Source organism: Centropristis striata, chromosome 1, assembly GCF_030273125.1.
Source record: "Centropristis striata isolate RG_2023a ecotype Rhode Island chromosome 1, C.striata_1.0, whole genome shotgun sequence".
In the NCBI taxonomy this organism is placed as follows: Eukaryota; Metazoa; Chordata; class Actinopteri; order Perciformes; family Serranidae; genus Centropristis; species Centropristis striata.
In genome coordinates this window covers 4,430,882-4,453,961 of record NC_081517.1, presented here as the reverse complement: position 1 = coordinate 4,453,961, position 23,080 = coordinate 4,430,882, and the positions used below count along the sequence as shown (strand labels likewise).

Sequence of the window (23,080 nt, the reverse complement as noted above, 5' to 3'; positions counted from 1 at the left end):
GTGGGCAGCATGTGAGAAGAACAACAAACAAGAATCTGAACTACCTTCCCACCCCCCTTCCCCCCATACCTCCCTCACCCCTCTGGCTTACTCCCTCCCCCTCCCTTTGCTGGAATCAGTCATATATAAAAAAAAATAATAATCATAATAATCATAATAATAATAATAATAATAATAATAATAAAAATAAAAAATAAAAAATAAAAAATAAAAACATAATAATAATAAATAAATAATAATAATAATAATAATAATAATAGTAATATTTTTTTTAAATATAACGAATATAAATAAATAGTAAAAATAACAGTAATTACACAAGCAATTTAGTTAATTACTACAGATAAGAAATATGTGGGAAAAAAATAAATAAAGAAAAAAATAAAGAAAAAAGAGTTGTACCTCTCCTCTTTACATAATGAAATATTCAAGACCCAAACATACACAAAAAGGGTAAAAAGAAAAAACAAGGAGGATCCAATTAATTCCCACTGCCAGAATTAACTTTCTAAATGGGTGTACATACATACTAAATACATGTAAATATTACATGTAAACTAAACAAATTAACAACTAAAACATAAAATAGTTGAAAAGTTGGGAGATAAACTCTGCTGCTCTAGCACAACAGTGTTTTTAGTCACTTGGTTGCTAAGCAACAGGAAGACGCTGCTGTTGACAAGGGAAATAGCGTTAGCTATGAGCTAAGTGTTTACGGAGGATTTGTAATAACACATATGGTGTTTGAGTAAGTATCTTCTAGTTTTTTATTGTCTTATATCCTTTCATCTTTCATTTGAAGTCAACTTCTCACCCTCCTGACATTCAACCTAGCAGAAAGCTTGTTGATCTAACGGTAAACACAATTTAGCTAAGCTACATTTAGCTACATTTAGCTAAGCTACATTGTGCTAACGTTAATGCTAATCTTGCTTCCCATATCCAGTTTAAGCTATATTAATATAACGTTAGCTTAGCTTTAAGATACATGTGTTGTCAATGTACAAGTACAATGAAATGCCCCTGGAGCTCATTTATAGATAAAAACATTTTGGTAACACTTTACTTGAAGGTATCGTCATAATAGTGACATGATACTGTCATAACTGTGACATGACACCATCATAAACGTGTCATAAACATTATGTCAATGTCATAAACGTTTATGACTGCTGTCATTAAGTGTCATTCGGTTTTTGTCATGACAAGTTGACATTCCTTGGGTTGTCTTGATTATGACAACTTGACTTTAATCAAAGTGACATTACCACAAAATGTCTTTGTCATGGCAACTTGACATAAACAAAATATGTTTCTATATTTGTGTTTATGGCAAGTTGGCATAATGATTATTATAATTAGATGTGCAAGGTTACAGACCAATTCTAGCAGTTTTGGGTGTCTTGTCAGTATTCTGTCAAACATCTATGACCAAGTGCTAGAATTGGTCTGTAACCTTGCACATCTAATTATAATAATCATTATATCATTATATTATTAATATTTTGTTTATGTCAAGTTGCCATGACAAAGACATTTTGTGGTAATGTCACTTTGATTAAAGTCAAGTTGTCATAATCAAGACAACCCAAGGAATGTCAACTTGTCATGACAAAAACCGAATGACACTTAATGACAGCAGTTATAAACGTTTATGACATTGACATAATGTTTATGACACGTTTATGATGGTGTCATGTCACAGTTATGACAGTATCATGTCACTATTATGACGATACCTTCAAGTAAAGTGTTACCAAAATGTTTTTTAAAACATGTACAATAAAGTAACGTTATATGAAAAAATATGTGTACATTTTTCTAAACAGTGTAAGATAAAAAAAAACCCATAATACTAACGTTACATAACAATACTCAAACAAGAATAGAATATTACGTTAAATGGGACAGAAAGTTACGGTCCTGCAATGTATCCCTGAGTAGAAGATACATTTTTTTTATTATTTTTTTTTAGATCTTTATTTAAGAATGAAAGAAATACAGGCATTCAGTATATAAACAAGATATACAAAGAAAAATGTCAGTTATAGTAAATCAAATACAGTATATAAAAATAAAATAACATAAGGCACATAGGGTATAAGGTGCTTCTCCTATATTATTCTGGGGCTTCTGAAAATACATTTTTAAAGTGTAGCAGAGTGCGTTCACATTTTTTATTTGACGTCAACTCTAAAGTTTCTATACAACATTTAAATTCTCTTGTGAAAACGTTGAAGTTAGGGAGGGATTTGGAAAACTTCATCTTGTGGATGTGAAACTTTCCCATCAGAAGCATAAGATTTGTTATAAAGGATACTTTTTTGTCATTAGATTCAAATTTTGAGATAATATTTTTGGGGTTAAAAAATGATGGTCTGTCCAGTCTTATCAAGTATGAAGTTTTCCATATCCCTCCAAAATATAGATGACAATGGGCAAGTATAAAATAAATGTAAATGTAAATGTAAATATATGTATTGTCTCTGGCTCATCTTCACAGAAAGTGCACATTTCACTTATATCAGCAAACCTTGAAATTGACACAGTGCGTATATTGCACATGAATGATGTCATAGTGTGGACCACCCCTTGAGTTCCAGGATTTCTCTTTGAATGACGTCATCACCACAGCCTGTCTCCATTACTAGAGATGTGTTCAAGTTGCCAAATTAAATCACTGGCTGCAGCTTCCAATATAACTGAGATCATGCTGAATTAAGCCCCTGACAATGCATTTGTGTGTGTTTTTGAGGTTGCAGATGGAGTCGTCGTCACAGAGTAGAGCTGCTGGAGGACTATGGAACAACCCCAGAGCTACTCAGTACAGCAAGGAGACCCAGAATATGATGAGATGTGAGATGGGATGATGGACTTGTTGATATTCTGGTGTGGATGTGGAAACATACACTACCGGTCAAAAGTTTTAGAACACCCCAATTTTTCCAGTTTTTTATTGAAATTCAAGCAGTTCAAGTCAAATGAACAGCTTGAAAGGGTACAAAGGTAAGTGGTGAACTGCCAGAGGTGAATAAAACTTAACCAAAGCTTAACCAAAACTGAAAAATAATGTACATTTCAGAATTATACAAGTAGGCCTTTTTCAGGGAACAAGAAATGGGTTAACAACTTAACTCTATGGAGTCTTGGGCTATTTTGTCCATTTTTGAATTATTTTCATGTCTTTGTAAGTCATTTTGTGTCTTTTTTTTGGTCATTTTGTTTCTTTTTTTGTCATTTTGTGTCTTTTTTTAGTTCTTTAGTCCAACATAAAATGTGATTTTGAATCTTTTTTTTACTTTCAAAACACTATCATGCTCAATAAAGAATTTTAAATGTTGCAAATGTGCATTCATTTCAGAGTACACTGAGACATTAAACTGCATCAATAAAAAATTGGAAAAGTTGGTGTGTTCTAAAACTTTTGACCGGTAGTGTACATGCACACATATTGTGTATTTTGTGCTTTAAATGTTGAATCATTCTCTTTCCTGGGGTTCAGTGATGATACAGGAATCAAAACTCACCCACCGCCAGAGAAAACAGATCAACGAATGCCTTGAGAGTAAGTTGGAGACCTTTGGATGAGAGGTTGGGAAATACAATATGGTGATGATTTGTACTGTAGTATACACAGACATAAAGAAAAGAGATACATTGTAAATATTTTATATGATAAAATGTTCACCAGATATGTTATTGCAGATTCAGCAAGTTCATTATATTGTGACTAATATGATAATAAGGCCACTCTGGTGTTTTTTTTTAAACATTTAGCATTAATACATTTTGTACTACCACATTATAAAACTTTTACTTTTATTTCTTTACTTAACCCCCACAGATGGAGCTCCTTTACCACTGTCCCTTGACCGCACACCATCAGCTTCCCCCCCTCAGCCTAAAACCAGTAAATCTGTCCAGAAAAGTCTTCCAGGAACGTCTCAGAGACGCAGCGCTGAATCTTGTCGCTCTGGGGACAGTTATGTCAGAGAAAAGTTCCGTCCTCGTCCCACAAGTATGTCTGTGCAGCTGACACCATTATTAATTCTGCATTTTAACAGGCCTGTATTCTGCCCTACAAAGTCTAACTGCAGTAACTAAGTTTTTGGTTGAAATTGAGTTATAACTAAAAATTAACTCCTTGATGTCTGTTTTATCTTGTGACAGGTTTAAGACTTCAATTTTGCTTTATTTCAGAGAAATTATGATTTAAAAATTGCAGTAACTACAAAATCCAACTCAAAACCAAAGCAGAGTGCAGTAACTTCACTTTGACTGTGATACAGTGTAGCCTTGTATTTCTTCATTGTGTTGAATAGTGAAGACAAGAATAATAGAAATGATACGTTTTTTTGACTGGGGAATTATTATCTAGATAGTGATTAAGTAAAAAAGTGAGATAAAATTATATTTAAATATAGCATTACTTTGTAATACTAAGTCTAAAATACATCTTTAAAAAAAAAAGTTGTTAAACACTTTTAAATACATTTATAACAAAATCAATTTGAAAATGTTTATTCACTGAAAACAAAATATAGAAGCTGAAGGAAGACAACAACATTCTAGTTACTGCATTACTATTAGAATTAAGAATTAGAATTAAGAGTGCAGTAACTACATTTTTGGGTTCAAAGGTCAAATAAGTCATCATGATTTTTTAGCATAAAAATAACATCATCAATACATGTAGAAATAAGTGTCATATCAGTGAACTACCAATAACCCATTTGGCTGGCTAGTGAAAATTAGTGAACATTAAAAAACTTTAATGCCATTTTTTCTCAGTTTGACCCTTTGCCTAGTTACTGCAGTTAGACTTTGCAGGGCAGTACAGCAAACAATTGCATGATACTGAATGTCACTCATCACTGAATTTGGTTGACCTTTTTTGTTTTATTTTCTGCATTTTTCTCAATTTCCTAGGAGACTTAGAAAAAGAGAAGAGGAGGCTACAGAATATAATGGAAACAGGAGAAGAAGAGCCCACAGCTGCATCATCCAAAAATGTTCCTGGATGTCGGAGCCCAGATGTGGCGGAGCAGAAAGACCCGTATCAGCAGGGTGAGGCTGACTGCACACACACACAAACACATCATGTACAAGAGTTACACAAACTTCTGTAACAAAGAGGAAATGTTCCCTTTACAACCTGAACAAAAAACATTAGAATTGGGATCGGTCTGTTTTTATTTATTACAGCCTAAATTAGATTGTGCTTTGTGCTACTCTGCTAGACTAAATATACCCAGAGGGCCTTGGATACGTCTATAAATAACTTGTTTGTTTTGTAGTTCTGGATGAGATCGAGGAGAGAAGACAGTTTCTGGCAGATATGTCTTCTCTGGGTCAGCAGCAGCAGTACTTCCACATCATCAACGCTGAGATATCTCAGGTATACAAACATATTATACACACATACATATTGGCTCTGTTCTACTCTGTATATTGCTGTCCTGGGGTTGGAAAACTATTTTGGTAACAGGGTGTTTTAACATCATTCTTGTTATCATAATTTCCTTTTGTTATCTTTATTTAGTGTGATGTTCTTTAAAAGAGTCTTAAAAAAAAGTTGCTCTGACGTGAAAGACAAAAATGTCAGCTATAAACTTATAGATTAATATTGTTTTCCACTTTCACTATTTTTCAGCCTGTCATATGTCAATGATTAGCAACACTTCATCAAACACTGCAGTGCTTCATAATACAGCAATAATAACTTTAGTGGAAACCAGAAAAATAGCATACACCCCAATTCTAAAACAGTTGGGACACTGTGTAAAACATCAATAAAACCTGAATGCATCAATGTGTGTATATTTACAAAAACTAACGCTTACTATTCTTTTTAGTTATCCATTGACTATATGTCACAAAAGATTTACAAATTATTGCATTCTGTTTTTCGAATACATTTTATACAACATTCCTACTCTATTTGGAATCAGGGTTGCATCAGGGTTGTATTTGCCTCCTAAGGCAAATGTGAAAAAAATCTCTCAATCTGATGGAAAATAGTAAAAACTAGCCTGATACAACAGAACTTTAGAGGGAAGCTGATGACAAGACTCAATGTTGCATTTTTATGTCTTCATGTCATGAAGAAGTAATGTGCAGGTGCTTTCATGGACTCCAGAGGGTTAAAATGTATTTCATATGAATTAACATATGTTAAGGCAAGGCAGTCCGTGGCCTAGAGGTTAGGATTCGGGCTTGTAACTGTCTTGTAATAGTTGCCGGTTCGAATCCCGGTACTGACAGGTCTAGGACTGAAGTGCCCTTGAGCAAGGCACCTAACCCCCCTGCACAGCTCCCCAGTAATGTGCTGCCCACTGCTCCTTGCATGGTGTGTTCACTTGTGTGTAAAAAAAGGATGGGTTAAATGCAGAAGTTGAATTTCCCCATTGTGGGATTAATAAAGTAATCTTCTTCTTCTTCTAACAGCTAAAATGACAGAAAAATTTAAAAGGCAAAAATTAACCTAGTGAGGCTTGGGGGTTAACTGGCATTAACACCAGACTGCATTAAAACAGAAAACAAGTTATTTACTCTCTCTCTTAAATTGTCACGATTTGTTTTGTCACGTCTCCAATAACAGAGGATGCGAGAACTGCGTGTGTTGGAGAAGACCCGCGGTCTCAAGAAGGATCAGACATCTGAGAGAGACGAGCTCACAGACGGAGCTCAGTGAGACGAAGGAGAGAAGAGTCACTGCCACAAACCTGGAAATCAGGTGCAAAGAACATAAAGTCATAGTATGAATGGGTCGACAGAATTAAACTTGAGACATGAACGTCTTGCATTAAGTTATTTTATTCCTCTGCCTTCCAGTGTCAGTATTTTTTAGAATCCTGCTGCTGTTTTTAGGACAATGATAGCAGATAGAAATGTGGCGCTACAGAAGCCCTTAAGGTTCAGCTGGACAGGAAGACAGGCACAGAGCAGAAACACAACAGAGACTTAAAATGGAAACAAATAGACAATCTGACAGAACAGGAACAGAATGAGTAAACATATCGACATTTACATTAGCTCAAACACATGACGCCCATCCACATATCCAATTAAATAAATGGCACTCGTACAAACAATATGAACACATTTTTTTACACCTTTAAGGCAAAACATGGAAACATACAGAAAGGCATAGTAAAATATAAATTAATGATTGCATATTCAGGTTTCCCCCACTGGTTAAAACTGTTATAAGCTGGTGCTTTTCTCTACAGTTGTTAAAATACTGTATATCTGCTTTTTTCTAATATTCATTATTGCATGTGTGACCTTTTTATATTAATAAACATTCTGCAGTTGAATGCTTTCTACAATGCTCACCTCCAGACTTCTAATTTTCTAAATCTATCTGACCATCTTTGAGTCTTTCCAGTCAAACACCTGTTAATACTGTATCTATGTTTGTCCTTTTCTGTGATGATATGCATTTACACAAACGACACCATCGCAAAACTATCACAGAGGAAACTTAAAAACAAGGAAACCACAGACAATCATAACATAGCAGCTAGAAGAGCTTAGGTATCCATTGTCGATCGAGCATTTCAAGGGTAGATGTTGCAAGATTTAAAGCAGAGCTCATCTTATTAAAAAAAAAGTTTTACTTTCACTCGTACCACAGGCTCAAACCAGACATGAAATCTCAGATATCTGACCTTTGGAATTGAGGAGCAGAGGAGACAGCTATACAATGAGTGAGTCAGTTAAAACTAGGGTTGTCAAAAGTGTCGATACTCAAAAAAGTATCGATACTAAAACGTTGTATCCGGATACGATACTCATTTTCAAAAGTATCGAGTATCTGAAGCTTGTTATCATAGTTGCAGTTTCTTTTTGCACAACTGTTTTTTATTATAAATATTTAAGCTGTGCTTTTGTTTTTTTCTTGTTAATAAAAATATTTCTGTTAAATTTTGGGGTCTTTGTTTTTATCCTTGTCCGAGTATCGAATAATTTCCTGAGTATCGGCATCAAGTTGAACATTTTAGTATGGTGACAACCCTAGTTAAAACAGATTAAAAACTCAGATATCAGGGCTCAGCTTGCATCAATCTGCCGTCATTCAAAGCGAACTGTTGAGTGACACCTTTGCTGCCCCTTGATAAAGGCCTATAGAGGACATATGCTGTGCAGTGCATGGATAATGAAGCAACAACACATCAGCGCAGTAATCTAGAAACCCCCTGTACATTTCACTAGCTTGAGCGGTCAGAGAGCTGACAAACATGTCAGCTGAGTTGTTGAACTGTCTCTTTAAAAACACACAAAGGCAACTGAAAATAGTCACTACAGAAACTTTTTTGGACAAGCATCAAGTAAGATGTGAGCAGGGAGTGGAATCTGAGTCGCACTTCCAAGTCATTAAGGACACAGTTAAAGGAGACCTCGTCTTATGTTCTTGGTTCGATGCTTTTCTTTCCCCATATTCTTTTTTTTATCTGCCTTAGTCTTGTTAAAACAGTCTCGTATCCTCTTGGAGGAGAATTTGTCTATTTGTCTTTCTACGGTGCTTTCTCCTTGCGGGGGCTCTTCCCTGGTTCTGCTTTATGGCTCAGACGCTTGAGCACCTTAATGGGTTTGAACTTTGCCCCTTTTTTCTTCGGCTGGTCGACCTCCGGTTCCTTATGGAAGTCTGATAAGACAGAAACGTGAAAAGATTCAAATAAATACAGAAATAATTAAGACTTTTAAGAGAGATGAAATGGTGAGATGTCACAGTTACGTTTTATGTCTAAAAGGGACGGTTGGGATTTATTGACGTGGGGTTGTATGAGGTACTCATCCAGAGACAGTGTGTTACCTGCAGTAGATGGATAACAATAAATGGACTGCCACCATCAGGAATTCATTCATACACTGATAAACACTAGCCTGGCTAACACAAGACTATATCATGAATACCACCTATTCATTTTTCCGTAGAGGAGGCGTGGTTTACGATCATCCAGAGCCGTTTATTGGCTGCTATGAATGTCTGTCATAAGCGTCTACGTAGCTCTTAGCCAATCGTATCAGTTATACCAGATGACGTATGTAGAGCGACAGAAATTGATGTTTACATAGCCAGACTAGCCCATCTCTACTTTGAGACTAAAATGCTCAATTCTGCTTCTGCAACGTTTTTCCGCAGCATGTTCTGGCTCTGGCTGCTCACAGTCTACCGGCAGTGTTAGTGTGTGTGTGTGTGTGTGTGTGTGTGTGTGTGAGAGAGTGTTGCATGCTGCTTTGCTTCTCCAGTTCTCGCTTTCTGCAAGATTACAGCAGTGAGCGGTAGCGGGGCTAGTTGGTAGATTCGGCTTTTGCCATATCCTGTCTGAAACAAGGCTAACACATCCTTTTTCGTGGTGAAAAAGGAGTGTAAAGTCAAACGTTGTTCTTCTTTTACAATAAACTTTGGCTCTAAACTATCTAGAACACTGTCTACAGCTAGATCCAAAGAGCTTCGTGTCTGCTGCAGCCATGTTGGATCTGTAAGAAAACCTCAAAACTACAAGCTTCCGTCTGTCCAATAGTACATTAATTGTTCATTCAAAATAAAACATGGTAAGATGCTGAGATGGAAAAAGGCCCAGCAAAAAAAAAAGCACATCATGTGTACGCTATATTTAGAATATTGTTTCTGCTTTAGTTTGGCATCAGACAGCTCTTTCTGACACTGGAGCTGCTGTCTATGCTCTCTTCAAAGCCACCTGGCTTCTTTGACAAAAACATCAACGTCATTTTACCTCGCAGAACACAAGAGTTGCTGGTCTACTGCTGGCTTCATCAGTTTGGTTTTTTTGTGTTATTTTGTGACTTTAAGGTTTGTTCAGATTTACCAAAGTCACACAAACTAACCAATCGGGGCAGTAAATGACAAGCAAATCCTATGTTTTGCAAGGTAAAATGTTTTTGAAGAGCGCATAGATGGATAAAACGGCTTCTGCTTCACGTCAGAAAGGGCTGTGTGGGTGCAAGGTAAAGCAGTGAAAATATTCTAAATATTGTGTACACGTAAACTAAACATGCAGATGTTTTTTTAGGCAGGCCTTGTTAGGTGGCTAAAATACGATGCTGTCCACAGCAGTATGTTACTTAGCTTTTGCGTCTGCACTCCTGCCTGCTTCTCCAAACCATCTGTTACAGCCCCAGCTGTATAGTTTGTTGTTGTGCGTGTGTCTGTGCGCACGTGTGCGTGTGTGTGTTTGCTCCCTTCCCTCAGGCTGCTGGTGAAGGAGGATTGGAGCTTCCGGCGACCACAGGAGCCAATCGGGTTCAGCAATTAGTCGTCAACAAGTTTCAAAAGTCTGGCTGGAGCTTCAGTCAAGGCTGCTGGATTTGATGTGAACCGTCGCCCAAACCTTCGCCTGTGCTCGGCTTCGTTGTATTGTATATTGTGATTAGTTGTGGTTGTTCTTTAGTTTCTGTGCAACAGTTAAACTGACCCTGTTTTTTGTTGTTATTTATTTTGTTAAATCTTTAGCCTGAAGAGTCCTTTGTTTGTAAATATATCTTGCTGCTATTTTATTTCTTATGAAAAACACCTCTGTTAAATCCATTACATCTGTTTTATGTTATCTCCTTTTACCCCTTTAAGAGCTGGTGGACGTAACACCATCTATACATAAGTTCCTCATACAATCCCACTCTGCTACAGATGGAGCTTCCTCATCATCCTACCTTTTTTCTTCAGCATGGCTTCCATAAGTTTATCCTCCTCTTCTTCCCTGTGACAGAACGACTGTTAGATTGCAGGACTTGCGGAGTATCAATGCAGAGATAAACAGTGAACTGCCAGTCATTGCTTACCTCTGCCTGTCCTGGTCCATGTTGTTGACTATTTGGTTGCGTTGCTCAATGATGGTAACCAGCTCCGCCATCAGCTCCTGCTCCCGATTCTTGTCCTCCTCCGTCCAGTCTTTCTCTGAGGAAGGAAGGGACGACCACGACTGGTTTAATTTGGAGATGCATTTGTTGATCTGTGTGCATTTACTACTGGTGATGCCTCTTTAACCCATTTAGGCTTAAAACGCCTGGAAAAATGCCTGGAAAACCTCTGGGCAATTTTAAAATAAGCCCCTAAAACCTGAAGTTTTTCTGAAAATTCAGCAGAAGTGTCAACGCTTCCTACTAAATAATAGATTTTTCAGCCTCTGTAGCAGATAGAAATGAAATTCAAAAAGTATTTGAGAGCTTATAGCTGTTATATCTGAGCTCCCTCCGCTATAGTCGTCTTCCGCCATGATTTCAGTTCTGGAAAAGTCCCATGATGCATTGCAACACTTCCACATGTATTCTCATTTGGTCTTTTTTTTGTCATTTTGTGTCTTTTTGTGTCTATTTTTGGTCATTTTGTGTATTTTTTCTTGGTCATTTTGTGTATTTTTTTAGTCATTTCGTATCTTTTTTTTGGTCATTTTGATGATTTCAAAGTTCTGGAAAAGTCCCATGATGCATTGTGACACTCCCACATGTATTCTGATGCATTTCATTTGCCAAGAGACCGAAAAAGGTGGAAAAAACTACAAATACTACAAAACGAGGTATCCGCTTTCTCGGCCTTAATGGTAGAATAACGCCACAGCGCCCCCGGTTTTAATGATAGAAATGCGGTAATGCTTTCCTGGCTTAAATGGGTTAATATAATCTCTATGTAGATGTACAGGAGGCAGTCATTTATGACTCAAGCATGACACACAAGCACAGTCAGGCAATAAATCTGCCTACAAGTTCTCATAAAGCCCAAACACACCTGGTTTGTTGAGAAGACACCTCAGCTCATACTCCACGTCAGCTTGCCTCTCTTCCAGGTTCTGCTGTTTCGCTCTGCAGTGAGCAACATTTACACAGGAAGTTACATAGTGGTGAACATCTATTTAAAACTTTACTTTTTATTACACTTCCTTAAGAAAAGTCTTCATCTAAAATATTAATCTAAATTAGAAAAGAGCAGCGATGGTGAAACATCATCTAGCTATGCTTGTTTTTTGATTGATTTTTAAACAATAAAAAAAAAAATCAAGCACAGGAACTTGGCTGATAAGCTATACTGAATAAATTTACTACAATTATAAAAAATCTGGGTCAAGTATTCCTGAAAACCTCCTCCGACCAGCGATTACCCAGCTCACAGAGATATGTGTTTATGAGATGAAGGCTTATGATTGTAAAAACTGCCTCTTGCTGCGGTTTGATACTTACGTGTAGACCAGCTCAGCTTCACGTCGCACTAAAAGGTGTTTCTCATGGATGAGAGTGAACCAGTCCACCAACAGGTGCTCCTCATCCTCATCTGAAAACACAAGAGATAAATTGTTTATGTGTGGTTATTCTAGTAAACTCTAAGGAACTTGGCTTTTTTTTCTCACTGTGATCATTTTTTTCAATTTGGGATACAGTGAAACGAACTTTAACACACTGCATGAAAGAACAGTTTCACATCAAGTAAGTAAGTACGTAAGTAAGTAAGTAAGTAAGAAAGTAAGTAAGTAACTCAGTATGTAAGTAAGTAAGTAAGTAAGAAAGTAAGTAACTCAGTATGTAAGTAATTAAGTAAGTAAGTAACTCAGTATGTAAGTAAGTAAGTCACTCAGTATGTAAGTAAGTAAGTAAGTAAGTAAGTAAGTCAGTATGTAAGTAAGTAAGTAAGTAAGTAACTCAGTATGTAAGTAAGTAAGTCACTCAGTATGTAAGTAAGTAAGTAAGTAACTCAGTATGTAAGTAAGTAAGTCACTCAGTATGTAAGTAAGTAAGTAAGTAACTCAGTATGTAAGTAAGTAAGTAACTCAGTATGTATGTAAGTAAGTCACTCAGTATGTAAGTAAGTAAGTAAGTAACTCAGTATGTAAGTAAGTAAGTAACTCAGTATGTAAGTAAGTAAGTCACTCAGTATGTAAGTAAGTAAGTAAGTAACTCAGTATGTAAGTAAGTAAGTAACTCAGTATGTAAGTAAGTAAGTAAGTAACTCAGTATGTAAGTAAGTAAGTAAGTAACTCAGTATGTAAGTAAGTAAGTAAGTAACTCAGTATGTAAGTAAGTAAGTAAGTAAGTAACTCAGTATGTAAGTAAGTAAGTAAGTAACTCAGTATGTAAGTAAGTAAGTAAGTAAGTAACTCAGTATGTAAGTAAGTAAGTAAGTAACTCAGTATGTAAGTAAGTAAGTAAGTAAGTAACTCAGTATGTAAGTAAGTAAGTAAGTAAGTAAGTTTATTTATACAGCACCTTTCCCAAATAAAATCTAAAAATGTGCTTTACAGAAGATAAAAAGAAATATATAAGATGGGGCAAAATAATATATACAATGTATAATATATACATATGTATAATATGTACAATGCATGGGGTCATCCAAATGCCTGTCTAAACAGATAGGTCTTAAGGTGATATTTAAAAGAGTCCACAGAGAGTTCCAAAGTCTGTACTGGTCTTCAGCTGATTAAACTCAAGAAACTCAGAAACTCAGAACTAGTGAGAGTCATTACCGTTGGGGTTGTCTCTCAGCTTCTTCTCCAGCTCCACTCCCCTCTGCTCCAGCTCATCCAGATGCTTCTCCAGCTGACCCATCTCCCCGTGAATGTCCTCTACTGGGATGTACTGGTCTGACTGCACCTGGAAGGATGTTTGGAGGAGAGGGATTGATTGAGTGCTTCTTTATTCTTTCTATAATGTTTTTTTCAATGCAATAGGAGCAGTAATCCTACCTTGCGTTTGATAAGAGGGAAGCCGTGGCCGGGGGCCGGGGGTCTGGCGGGACGAGGGCCTTTTGGTGGTTTGGTTTTGGATTTAGCAGGAGAGGGAGAAGCTTTCCTGTTGAACGGGTTCTCCTTACAGATCCGCTACAACGAGAAAAAGGAATAAAGCTGGGATATAATAATCTGTGTATCATTCGTTCTTTCCATTTTCAATTGGCAATCAAAAATCAAATAATGAAAAATTGACTGGTTATTTTGTTATTTGTTTTTTATTATAACACAAAAAATGAAAAAAAAAAAATACTTGTTTTTTCATATTTCAATATTAGGCTCAGATCAAAAATACGAAATGGAAAAATGGGCACAAGGACTGAATTTGATTTTAATATTTAATTGGTCTGGTTTACCTGACCCGGAAGTTTGTAATGTAATATTTTACTGTACAGTCTATATCCAAAGGCGTTTTATGAAAAAAAATCCACAGTGAACAGTTCTGTGAATCTCATGCAATTAACCTTCTTTCCATATTTCTGGTAGGCTATTTTGGACTGGTTGTGTAACACTTTATTCTGAAAACCGCACGTCGACACAACAAATACATTTTCGGCGCGACGCAATTTAATTATTTCACATGGTGTGTTGATGTAAAGTTTATACTTCATCTCCTCTCTGTTTGTAAGAGTTTTATACTGAAAAAAAGTGAGGAAAAACAAAAAAATGAAAAAAAAAATGCTTGTTTTTTCATATTTCAATATTAGGCTCAGATCAAAAATACGAAATGGAAAAATGGGCACCAGGACTGAATTTGATTTGAATATTTAATTGGTCTGGTTTACGTGACCCAGAAGTTTGACTGTGGTCTAGTGAGCCGTCATGCGCTTCTCTGTAGTCAAACCAGCCGACCCTACATAATGTAGTGCGCCCATATTGTGATATTTATGGTAAATTCATTGAAACTGCTCAGAGCGAGCTGACATGAAGGATAAACGGTTTACTGTCATTCTTTCTCACTTTTTTTCAGTATGAAACTCTTACCAACAGAGAGGAGATGAAGTGTTAACTTTACATGAACACACCACGTGAAATAATTAAATTGCGTCGTGCTGTGTTTGTTGTGTCGACGTGCGGTTTTCAGTTTTCAGAATAAAGTGTTACACAACCAGTCCAAAATAGCCTACCAGAAATATGGAAAGAAGGTTAATTGCATGATATTCACAGAACTGTTCACTGTGGATTTTTTTAATAAAACGCCTTTGGCTATAGACTGTACAGTAAAAAATTACATTACAAACTTCCGGGTCACGTAAATCAGACCAATTAAATATTAAAATCAAATTCAGTCCTTGTGCCCGTTTTTCCATTTCGTATTTTTGATCGGAGCCTAATATTGAAATATGAAAAACAAGCATTTTTTTTCGTTTTTTGTCTTATGATAAAAAACAAATAACAAAATAACCAGTCAATTTTTCATTATTTGATTTCTGATTGCCAATTGAAAATGGAAAGGAAACAAATGATACACGAATTTATAAAGTGCAAAGTGTTTTGACTCCTTTTGCTTTATTTGGAGGTGGACCTGTCACCTTGTTGTGTGCTTGTGGGGCCCCTGAGGCCAACGGGCTGGGCGTGGTCGCGGGTCGTGGTGGCGGGGCTCCGGGCCCTTTGGTCCCATAGCTGCGACTGGTCTGTGGGGTGGCTGGAGCTGAGCTGGCATTAGACGGTGCAGGAGACTGGGAGGGGCTCAGAGACGGGTGGGGCAGACGCTCTGTGGAAGAGGAGGAGGAAGGAGAAGCGGCGGAGTCGCACGGCGAACAGATGGAAGGCTCAGAGACGCTTTTGGTGAAGGCGTGTTCCTGGTCGCTGCTGGCACCGCCACCCAGAGGGGGGTGGTGGGAGGAGCTGTGGTCCGAGCCGGAGGACAGACTCTCTGTGCTGAGAGCTGGAGAGGGAGAGCAAGAGGAGGGCTGAGAGTGAACTGAAGAGGAAAGGTTTAGTAAAAACCAAAGAGCAAAAACGAAACAGGAGTTGAGAGAGATGTAAATGTAGAGGGGGGTTGGGAAAGAGAACAGAAAACAATGAGCATCTGTATCAAACATCCCACTCTCTTTCTCTCCCTCTCTCTTCTGTTCTCCTCTTTGTTCCAGTTCAACAGTATTGAATTTCAAACTTACATTTTAAATTTGAGGGTGTTTAAATCCCCATGAAATACACTGTTTGGGATACATTTACATGTAGATTAATGTTGAAAGGTGCGTTTTGTCTCATAGTTATTATTCACTAAGGAGAAAGTTACTTATGAGGCTGTGACAGCTGCATTTGTGTAACTGCTGCTGTCTCTTAGGGGTGGGCCATATGGCCCTAAAAGATTATCACAATATTTCAGGGTATTTTTGCGATAATGATAGTCTTGACGATATTACACAATACTGAAAAATATATAGAAAATATGATATTTTTAGTCTGTATGAATAAATAAATAAATAAATGAATGAATGAATAAAGAACGTTCAACAAAATAAAAATCAATCATAAATCTAAAATGTACTGTAAAGTGAGCAGTCCATGGCCTAGAGGTTAGAATCGGGCTTTAGTTTTAAGTGTACCCAGATCCAGGTCCTTCATGTGAAACCCGCCTTACTGGTGAAGTGATATAAGATATTCCTTTATTGATCCCCATGGGGAAATTCAGGATATCTATGGAAGAAATATCCTATCTTTATTATAGAGCGTAGATTTTCAGTTTGAGAGCATGATTTTATTCCTTTTCAGTGAAACAGCTCCTTCTCGTGCTCACATTTATTCTTCTTATGCTCACATTTTGTGCTCCCACTCAGATTTCTGCTGCTTTCTTTCAAAAATGTTTGCTTGAACTCAAAAATCACATGCTTGTGCTCACATTTCGTCTTCTTGGACAAAAACATTTAGCTCGCACTCAAATATGTCCTGTGATCAGATCTAAAGTCCACACGCTCAAATCTAAAGTCTGCGCTCTCAAAACTTTTGCGCTCACACTCGAGCAAACTCGTCCTCTCAGGTTGAGGTAATTGCTCAGACTGTAGATGTCCCTCCCCTGACCTGATAACGTTGTGTTTCACCAGCCAATAGGGAGACAGCTAGAGTGTGGACCAATCAAATGACGGATGCAGCGCCTTGGGTGCGTTCCTTCGCCCATTTTTAGCGCTCCGTAGGGGCGTGTAGTATATTGTCTGTTTGTAAAACTGCTTCTCTCTTAAAATAAACCAATTTACCATATTAGCAGGCTATTTGAATCATCATCTATTTAAGACGCCAGCATATTTATGTATAATTAATCTTAAATAATCCTAAAAACAGTTATCTTAGATTTTTTTCAAATTTTATATTATTAAAATATAATTTTAATAATAAATTTTGAAAGAAGGCAGCAGAAATCTGAGTGTGAGCACAAAATGTGAGCACGAGAAGGAGCTGTTTCACTGAAAAGGAATAAAATCATGCTCTCAAACTGAAAATCTACGCTCTTGAATAAAGACAAGATCTTTCTTCCATAGATAACTAGAGTAAACTATAAAGTCTTGTCTTTACATTTCATTCCTGCCTGAATGAAAAACAGCGAGGTTGATAAATCACAAAGTGGCTGATCAAACTGACCTTGCAGGCCTGCGGGCGTCTGTGGCGCCCGAGGAGCCGGCCGCTTCTTGCTCTTGGCGCTCCCGGGGCTGGCGGAGCGCGACGAGCTTCCTCCGCTCGGGGGAGTGTCTGCACTTGTGGCGTCAGCCGCCTGAGTGATGCTGTACCATGGGTGGCTCGCCACGACCGTGGGTGGAATAGCCCCCCCTTCGCTCGCCTCTTCTTCCTCTACCTCTTCGTTTTCATCATCGTCGTCATCCTCGAAGGGGTTGGCGGGCGGAGGGGGCGTGCTGGGTCTGGAGCCCTCCCCTTTGAGAGAGGACAGAGAGCCTGTGTTGGGAGGGGTTGCCAGGCCGGCGGGGGGAGGGGGAGGGGCTTTCTTCTTCCTGGGTTCTGATTGGACCAGGGCGAGCCAAGGTGGGTCTTTGGGTTTATGGGTGCCACTGGACAGGCTGGACGGTGAGACACAGACAGGAATGGAGGGGTCACACAGGGGGAGACAACAAGATACAGCAAAATGGAGGCGTGGAGGGGCAAACATGCTGTAACAAGATGTCATTAGGAACTGAGACAGAGAAAGACTGATGACGGATGAAATGGTGGACAGAAAAAGAGGCACTTAAGGAGTTCAGCTACCTTCCAGGAGACTGTGATCTTTCTCGAGGTTTGGGAGGAGTCGGAGGCTTCCGGCGTTCACCTGTCGTTTCAACAGAAATGATGATGAATATCAGCAGTTTCTACTTTCATCTACACTGAACAAAAATACCAACGGCCCATGTCAAATTTACATTAGTGTTATGCAATATATGAAGCGAATCAAAATTCATTTTTGTTAATGACTAATGATGACATTCATGTTGCATGGTGTCATTTGATATGAGATACTTACATGCAATAGAGTATATCAGCTAATTGGGTTCATGTTAATGTACTTTCATTAATGTGCTATCCTACAATTAGCATGGTAAACTGAGATTTAAGCCCTTTCTTCCACATCAGTTTGATCCATTGAAAACAGTAAAAACACTATACGAATACATACTTCCTACGGGCACTGCACTGGTCCCAAAGATGCTCTATGGGCGACATATCCGGCGAATACGAACTCTCAAACGGCCTATCCTGAGATACCTGAGACATCTGAGGCATTATGACTTATGACAAAATTTGGCATTTTGGGGTGGCCTTTTATCATCCCCAGTATAAGGAGTGTCTACTCATTCTGTCTGATCACCGTCTGGAGATGCCACAGCCATGTACTGAGTGAAATCACTGCATCACTGAGCAAATGCTCACTGACAGAGAGATTAAAAACGTTACTCAAATCAAGAAAAATAATCTTATTGTACAAGTAAAAGTCAGCCTATGTTCACTGAGAGTTGTTAACTCCATGTGGCATCAATATTTGACATGGGGCGTTTATATTTTTGTTGAGTATATAATCATTAATAATCTACAGTAAGCTCTCACCGACTGTAAGGTCGTCTGTCGGTCGGGTTAGCCGAACCCGAGGTGCGGGACGAGGAGGAGGGGTGGGCTCAGAGACCCGCCGGGGGGCCGGTACTGGCCGACTGGCACCTTCTTGACTGACAGGTGTAGAAGGGAGGTCCCCATTGGTCGTTAGTTTGGCTGGTGTATCCTCCTCTTTCTCCACTTCTTCCTCCTCTTCGTCGCTCTCGTCGAAAGGGTTGGGAGGAGAAGAAGAACGCGGCGCCTCCTCCGTCTCCTCGGCTCTTTCCTCCACAGAGTCGACTGAGTTTATTGTAACAGCAGCGACTGTGGCGGAGTCACTGGAAGGCGTGTCAGTATCGTTTGTTTGGCGTACAGGAGAAGGAGTGTTTGCCCGCTCCCTCTCAGAGGGCGAGCTGTGAGGAGTTGTGCTTCGGCCGATCCTGGCAGACTGAGCTATCACTGGTTTCTTACAGAGATCTGGCCGGCCGTTCTGATTGGCTAAAGCATGCCTTGCGAGGTGATGCGTGCAGACCAAGGCCCCAGAGTCACTTCCTAGTTTGTAGGATCCAGGAAGCAAAGTGCTGTGACACTCTGTGCACCTGAGACAGCAAAGACACAGGACGACAGGAACACTGATGAGTTATAAAACTACAAAAGATTAATAACTACTAATATGCACAAAGACTAACTGTAAATAAAGTACAGGGTTTGTACCAAGTCTTTTAAAAAATGCTTTATTTTGACGGTTATGTTAGGAGTAAGTTTGAATTTGAACATGCTGCTTCAAATGCTTTATTTTCAACATAATCTGGCATCGAAGCTACACAATCACTTGTGTAAATGACAAATCTGTTGATATGATGATATGGGATGAGCCCGTCGTTATATTTGCTTAAAAAAGGAACTTTTTTTTTCATGTGTTAATCCCTTACTATGGAAATTAGCAAGCATTAAATAATCAAAATGACAATGTACATTGATTGCTGTGGGTATGAAGGGATTCTCTAAATTCTATATTTAAAACAACAATTTAGATGTGACGATAAAGGCTTTGAGAGTCTGGAAATATTGGATTTAGGTGCATTCAGAGTGCATGAAAAATGCTTGAATTTTACTCTTAAAAAGCTGCATGAAGCCTGAAATCATTTCTCCTCTAAAAGCATTACTATGGATCTGATTTCATGCAAATTGCTTACTTTAACTTGCTAATAATACAAACCAAACATCTCTTCCTGTTGCATTCACTAGTGAAACATGGGCAGTGTTTCTCATGGCATTATGGTAAAAGGTCAATTATTGTCTTGACTTCTATATTTAAACAATGTGAGTTTGTCCAGCTAGTGTGAACTATATCACACTTGATACCACCAGTACGGCCCGACAAAGCCTAGCTGCAGTAACTACATTTTTGGTGAAAATTAGTTATAACTAAATATGAACTCCTTGATGTCTTGTTTTATCTTGTGACAAATTTTTAGATTTAAATTTCGCTTTAATTCAGAGAAATAACAATATAAAAACTGCAGTAACTACAAAATTTGATAGGGAAATTATCATCTAGATAGTGATTCAGTAAAAAAAAAAGTGAGATTAAATTATATTAAGACTAAAATACAACATTACTTTATATATTAAGTCTTAAATACACAAATATTTGAATAGAGTTGTTAAACACTTTTAAAGACAATCAATTTAAAAAATGTTTACTCACTGAAAACCAAATATAAAAGCTTAAAGAAGACAACAACATTGTAGTTACTGCACTCTGCACACTGGTTTTGCTTTACTATTAGAACCTTTTACAGTAATGCAAAACCAGAGTGTAGTAACTACATTTTTGGGGTCAAAGGTCAAATAAACAGTCATGATTTTGAGCATAAAAATTACATCATCAATACATGTAGAAATAAGTGTTATATCACTTACCTACCTATAACCAGCACAACCTGAACCTGTTATAGTTTTCTTTCTTTCTTTCTTTTCTGCACATTTTGCACTCTGCACATTTCTTCACTTAATTTGCACTAAGTTGTATATAGTATATTGTATATTGTTAAATGTATTTTTCTATTAGATTGTTTATTTTTTATTTTTTATCTTTATCTAAAAGGGAAATAATTTTGTGTGAAATTTTTGTGGTCAGCTGTAACAAAGATTTTTTTTTTTTTTTTTTTTAATTTCCCCGCTGTAGGATTAATAAAGTCAAATCTGAATCTGAATCTGAATCTGAACCCATTTGGCTGGCCAGTTAAAAAACGTTAAACTTTAAAGCAGTTTTTCTCAGTTTACTGCAGTTAGACTTTGTAGGGCAGAGTAGCCACAGGAGTAAACCAAGTCAAACAGGACTAAAATCTTAAGGATTATCACTTGAAGGAATTAAAAAGAAGAAAATGGTTACTCTCATGGCTAAAATAAGTTTGTATAAGACACATGGAGGCGTAGCTGCCGTATTTACCTGAAGCAGTTGCGATGGTAGAGCTTGCCGTCCACCAGAAACCTCTGCACCAGGTGGACGTGTTTCTGGCAGAGGGCGCAGGTGCTGCTGAGCGTGCTGCGCCTGGCCGCTGCACCCGCTTCTACACCCGTCTGCGCCGCCTGGCTCGGCTAGTAGTGCAAACGTTGTTCGCGAGGAGGGGAGAGGGAGGAGACGTCAGGGGAAGGGGGGGAGATGGAGAGTAATGGGGGAGGGGGAGATCAAACACGGAGTCAGGATTTGAGGATGTGGATTGTTCATTTGGTTTAGCGAGCTACAGCTACTCAGTTACTGCTCGTTGATTCATGTGGTTCATTACTGCATTTCTTTAGTTTAAAACATCATTTGATTGACAGAAAAATGTCATAAAAAAGTTCGGATTAGTAAAAAAATCCAAATCCAAACAGCTTGGGTTAGTGGCTCTGGGAGTCACGTATTTTGGTTATATTTGATATTTAGGATTGATATATTTGTTTTTTTCGTGTTAAGTAAAAAAGAGGGTTAGCAGCAGCGCATTCCAAAACTTGGCACACAGTGTTAGGATACTGTTAGTATTTTTTTGTACAAGAGACGGTTAAAAAAAAAAAAAAAAGACTAACCTAACCGTTTTTGCTTTCACCTCCTAGCCCACCCCCACCCCCCCATCCTACTGCCTAGGCTCAGGACCAGAGAGTGGAGGGGGGATCAGATGTGAGGAGGAAGAAGAGCAGGAAGAGGAGGGAGTGGAATGGATTTCCATCTGAAGAGGGTGGGGGAGGTGGGGTGGAAGTTGAGAGGGAGGTTGCCAGTATATGGAAGTATGGCGATGGAGGAAAGAAGTTGAAGGCATGCGAAAGAAAAGAGAGACAGGATACAGAGGCTATCTTTATAGACTGACGCTACCTCTGTTGCTTAGATTTTCCCCTGCTGTGCAACACAAAGCCCACACGAGGAAGAAGTAATTATAAAATACTTAGGTGTACATTGTTGTGCTGCAATGGCAGGATGGGATTTGTATTGCACAGATGTGGTGATCTAATACCCCCAAATAGCACATGCAGGATTACACTTCAAGGCTTCAGATACACACCAATATACTACCAAAGAATAGGTGCAGGCTCAGTGTCATTATCCACTTCTTAAAAGGACACCCTGAACAATTTATTCCTTAAAGAATACCAGTTAACATGCAGCTCCAGTAGAGAATCATGCAGAAACAATGTAGTTCAGTGATGCAGTATTATGTGTATATGTGTGGCCTAGAATAGCAATACCAACATCATCCACATGTACAGGCTAATTCCTGTTTCTCCTGGTGCCAAGTCTTACCTCAGACTCAACCACTTTGTCTTCCAAAGGGGTCGGGGGCCTTTTCTGGGCTGGCTCATTGAGACCGACAGAACTCAGCCTCTTCATGCAGGGGGGGTTTGCTATGGAAAAGGAAGCAATTAGTTAATAATGTAAACAAATTATATAAGTAAGTTCTTTTTATGGCTCTGACATTAGGATTGGATGAGACACACATTACTGCAGATTGTCAATAAGTAGGGCTCAACACTACATTTTTATTTGGTTAACAGGGTGACAATCAGGCATCAGATTTTGGTTGCAGCCACTGTAAATGTGTAATGTATTGCCATTTTTACCCCCCTTACATTTTGAGTTATCAAGACAATATAGAGTTATACATCAGCTTAATAACGACAATGTGACATTAAAGAATAAAAGGTTCATTACAGTAACGAAGCAAAATTATTTCTAGTTCACAGAATTTGACTCTTAAATGTTATCAGTCAATGTGTCCGCCCTTTATTCCTGCTATCTAAAATACCAGTACGGTTCTGACTGTAACAGCAATTTTTAAACAAACATGAAAAAT

At 38.1% G+C, this 23,080-nt stretch overlaps 2 protein-coding genes across 2 annotated transcripts in view; one reads left to right on the top strand and one right to left on the bottom strand.

Annotated features, from left to right (window-relative positions):
* Window positions 1-515: 515 nt before the first annotated feature.
* c1h22orf23 (chromosome 1 C22orf23 homolog) lies at window positions 516-6,694 on the top strand. The gene is made up of 7 exons (XM_059328755.1): window positions 516-748; window positions 2,756-2,856; window positions 3,503-3,565; window positions 3,845-4,018; window positions 4,930-5,067; window positions 5,298-5,398; window positions 6,602-6,694. The coding sequence occupies exons 1-7, from the start codon at window positions 738-740 to the stop codon at window positions 6,692-6,694; spliced, it is 681 nt and encodes a 226-aa protein (XP_059184738.1). The 5' UTR covers window positions 516-737.
* A 106-nt stretch (window positions 6,695-6,800) lies between these two features.
* micall1a (MICAL-like 1a) overlaps window positions 6,801-23,080 on the bottom strand; it is a 31,634-nt gene continuing 15,354 nt past the window's right edge. The window contains exons 4-16 of the mRNA XM_059355871.1: window positions 22,531-22,631; window positions 21,205-21,353; window positions 18,768-19,348; window positions 17,934-17,994; window positions 17,319-17,749; window positions 15,272-15,663; window positions 13,698-13,832; window positions 13,479-13,605; window positions 12,199-12,289; window positions 11,750-11,823; window positions 10,807-10,921; window positions 10,678-10,724; window positions 6,801-8,650 (exon numbers count right to left, since the gene is read on the bottom strand). Of these exons, the coding sequence (XP_059211854.1) occupies window positions 8,520-8,650; window positions 10,678-10,724; window positions 10,807-10,921; window positions 11,750-11,823; window positions 12,199-12,289; window positions 13,479-13,605; window positions 13,698-13,832; window positions 15,272-15,663; window positions 17,319-17,749; window positions 17,934-17,994; window positions 18,768-19,348; window positions 21,205-21,353; window positions 22,531-22,631 (2,435 nt within the window). The 3' untranslated portion in view covers window positions 6,801-8,519. The remainder of the gene's footprint in view (window positions 8,651-10,677; window positions 10,725-10,806; window positions 10,922-11,749; window positions 11,824-12,198; window positions 12,290-13,478; window positions 13,606-13,697; window positions 13,833-15,271; window positions 15,664-17,318; window positions 17,750-17,933; window positions 17,995-18,767; window positions 19,349-21,204; window positions 21,354-22,530; window positions 22,632-23,080) is intronic.

Excerpts from the sequence above, each read along its gene's own strand:
- c1h22orf23 (XM_059328755.1), top strand. Across the intron at positions 2,857-3,502 it reads GACCCAGAATATGATGAGAT|TGATGATACAGGAATCAAAA; the intron begins GTGAGATGGGAT and ends CCTGGGGTTCAG. Across the intron at positions 3,566-3,844 it reads GATCAACGAATGCCTTGAGA|ATGGAGCTCCTTTACCACTG; the intron begins GTAAGTTGGAGA and ends TAACCCCCACAG.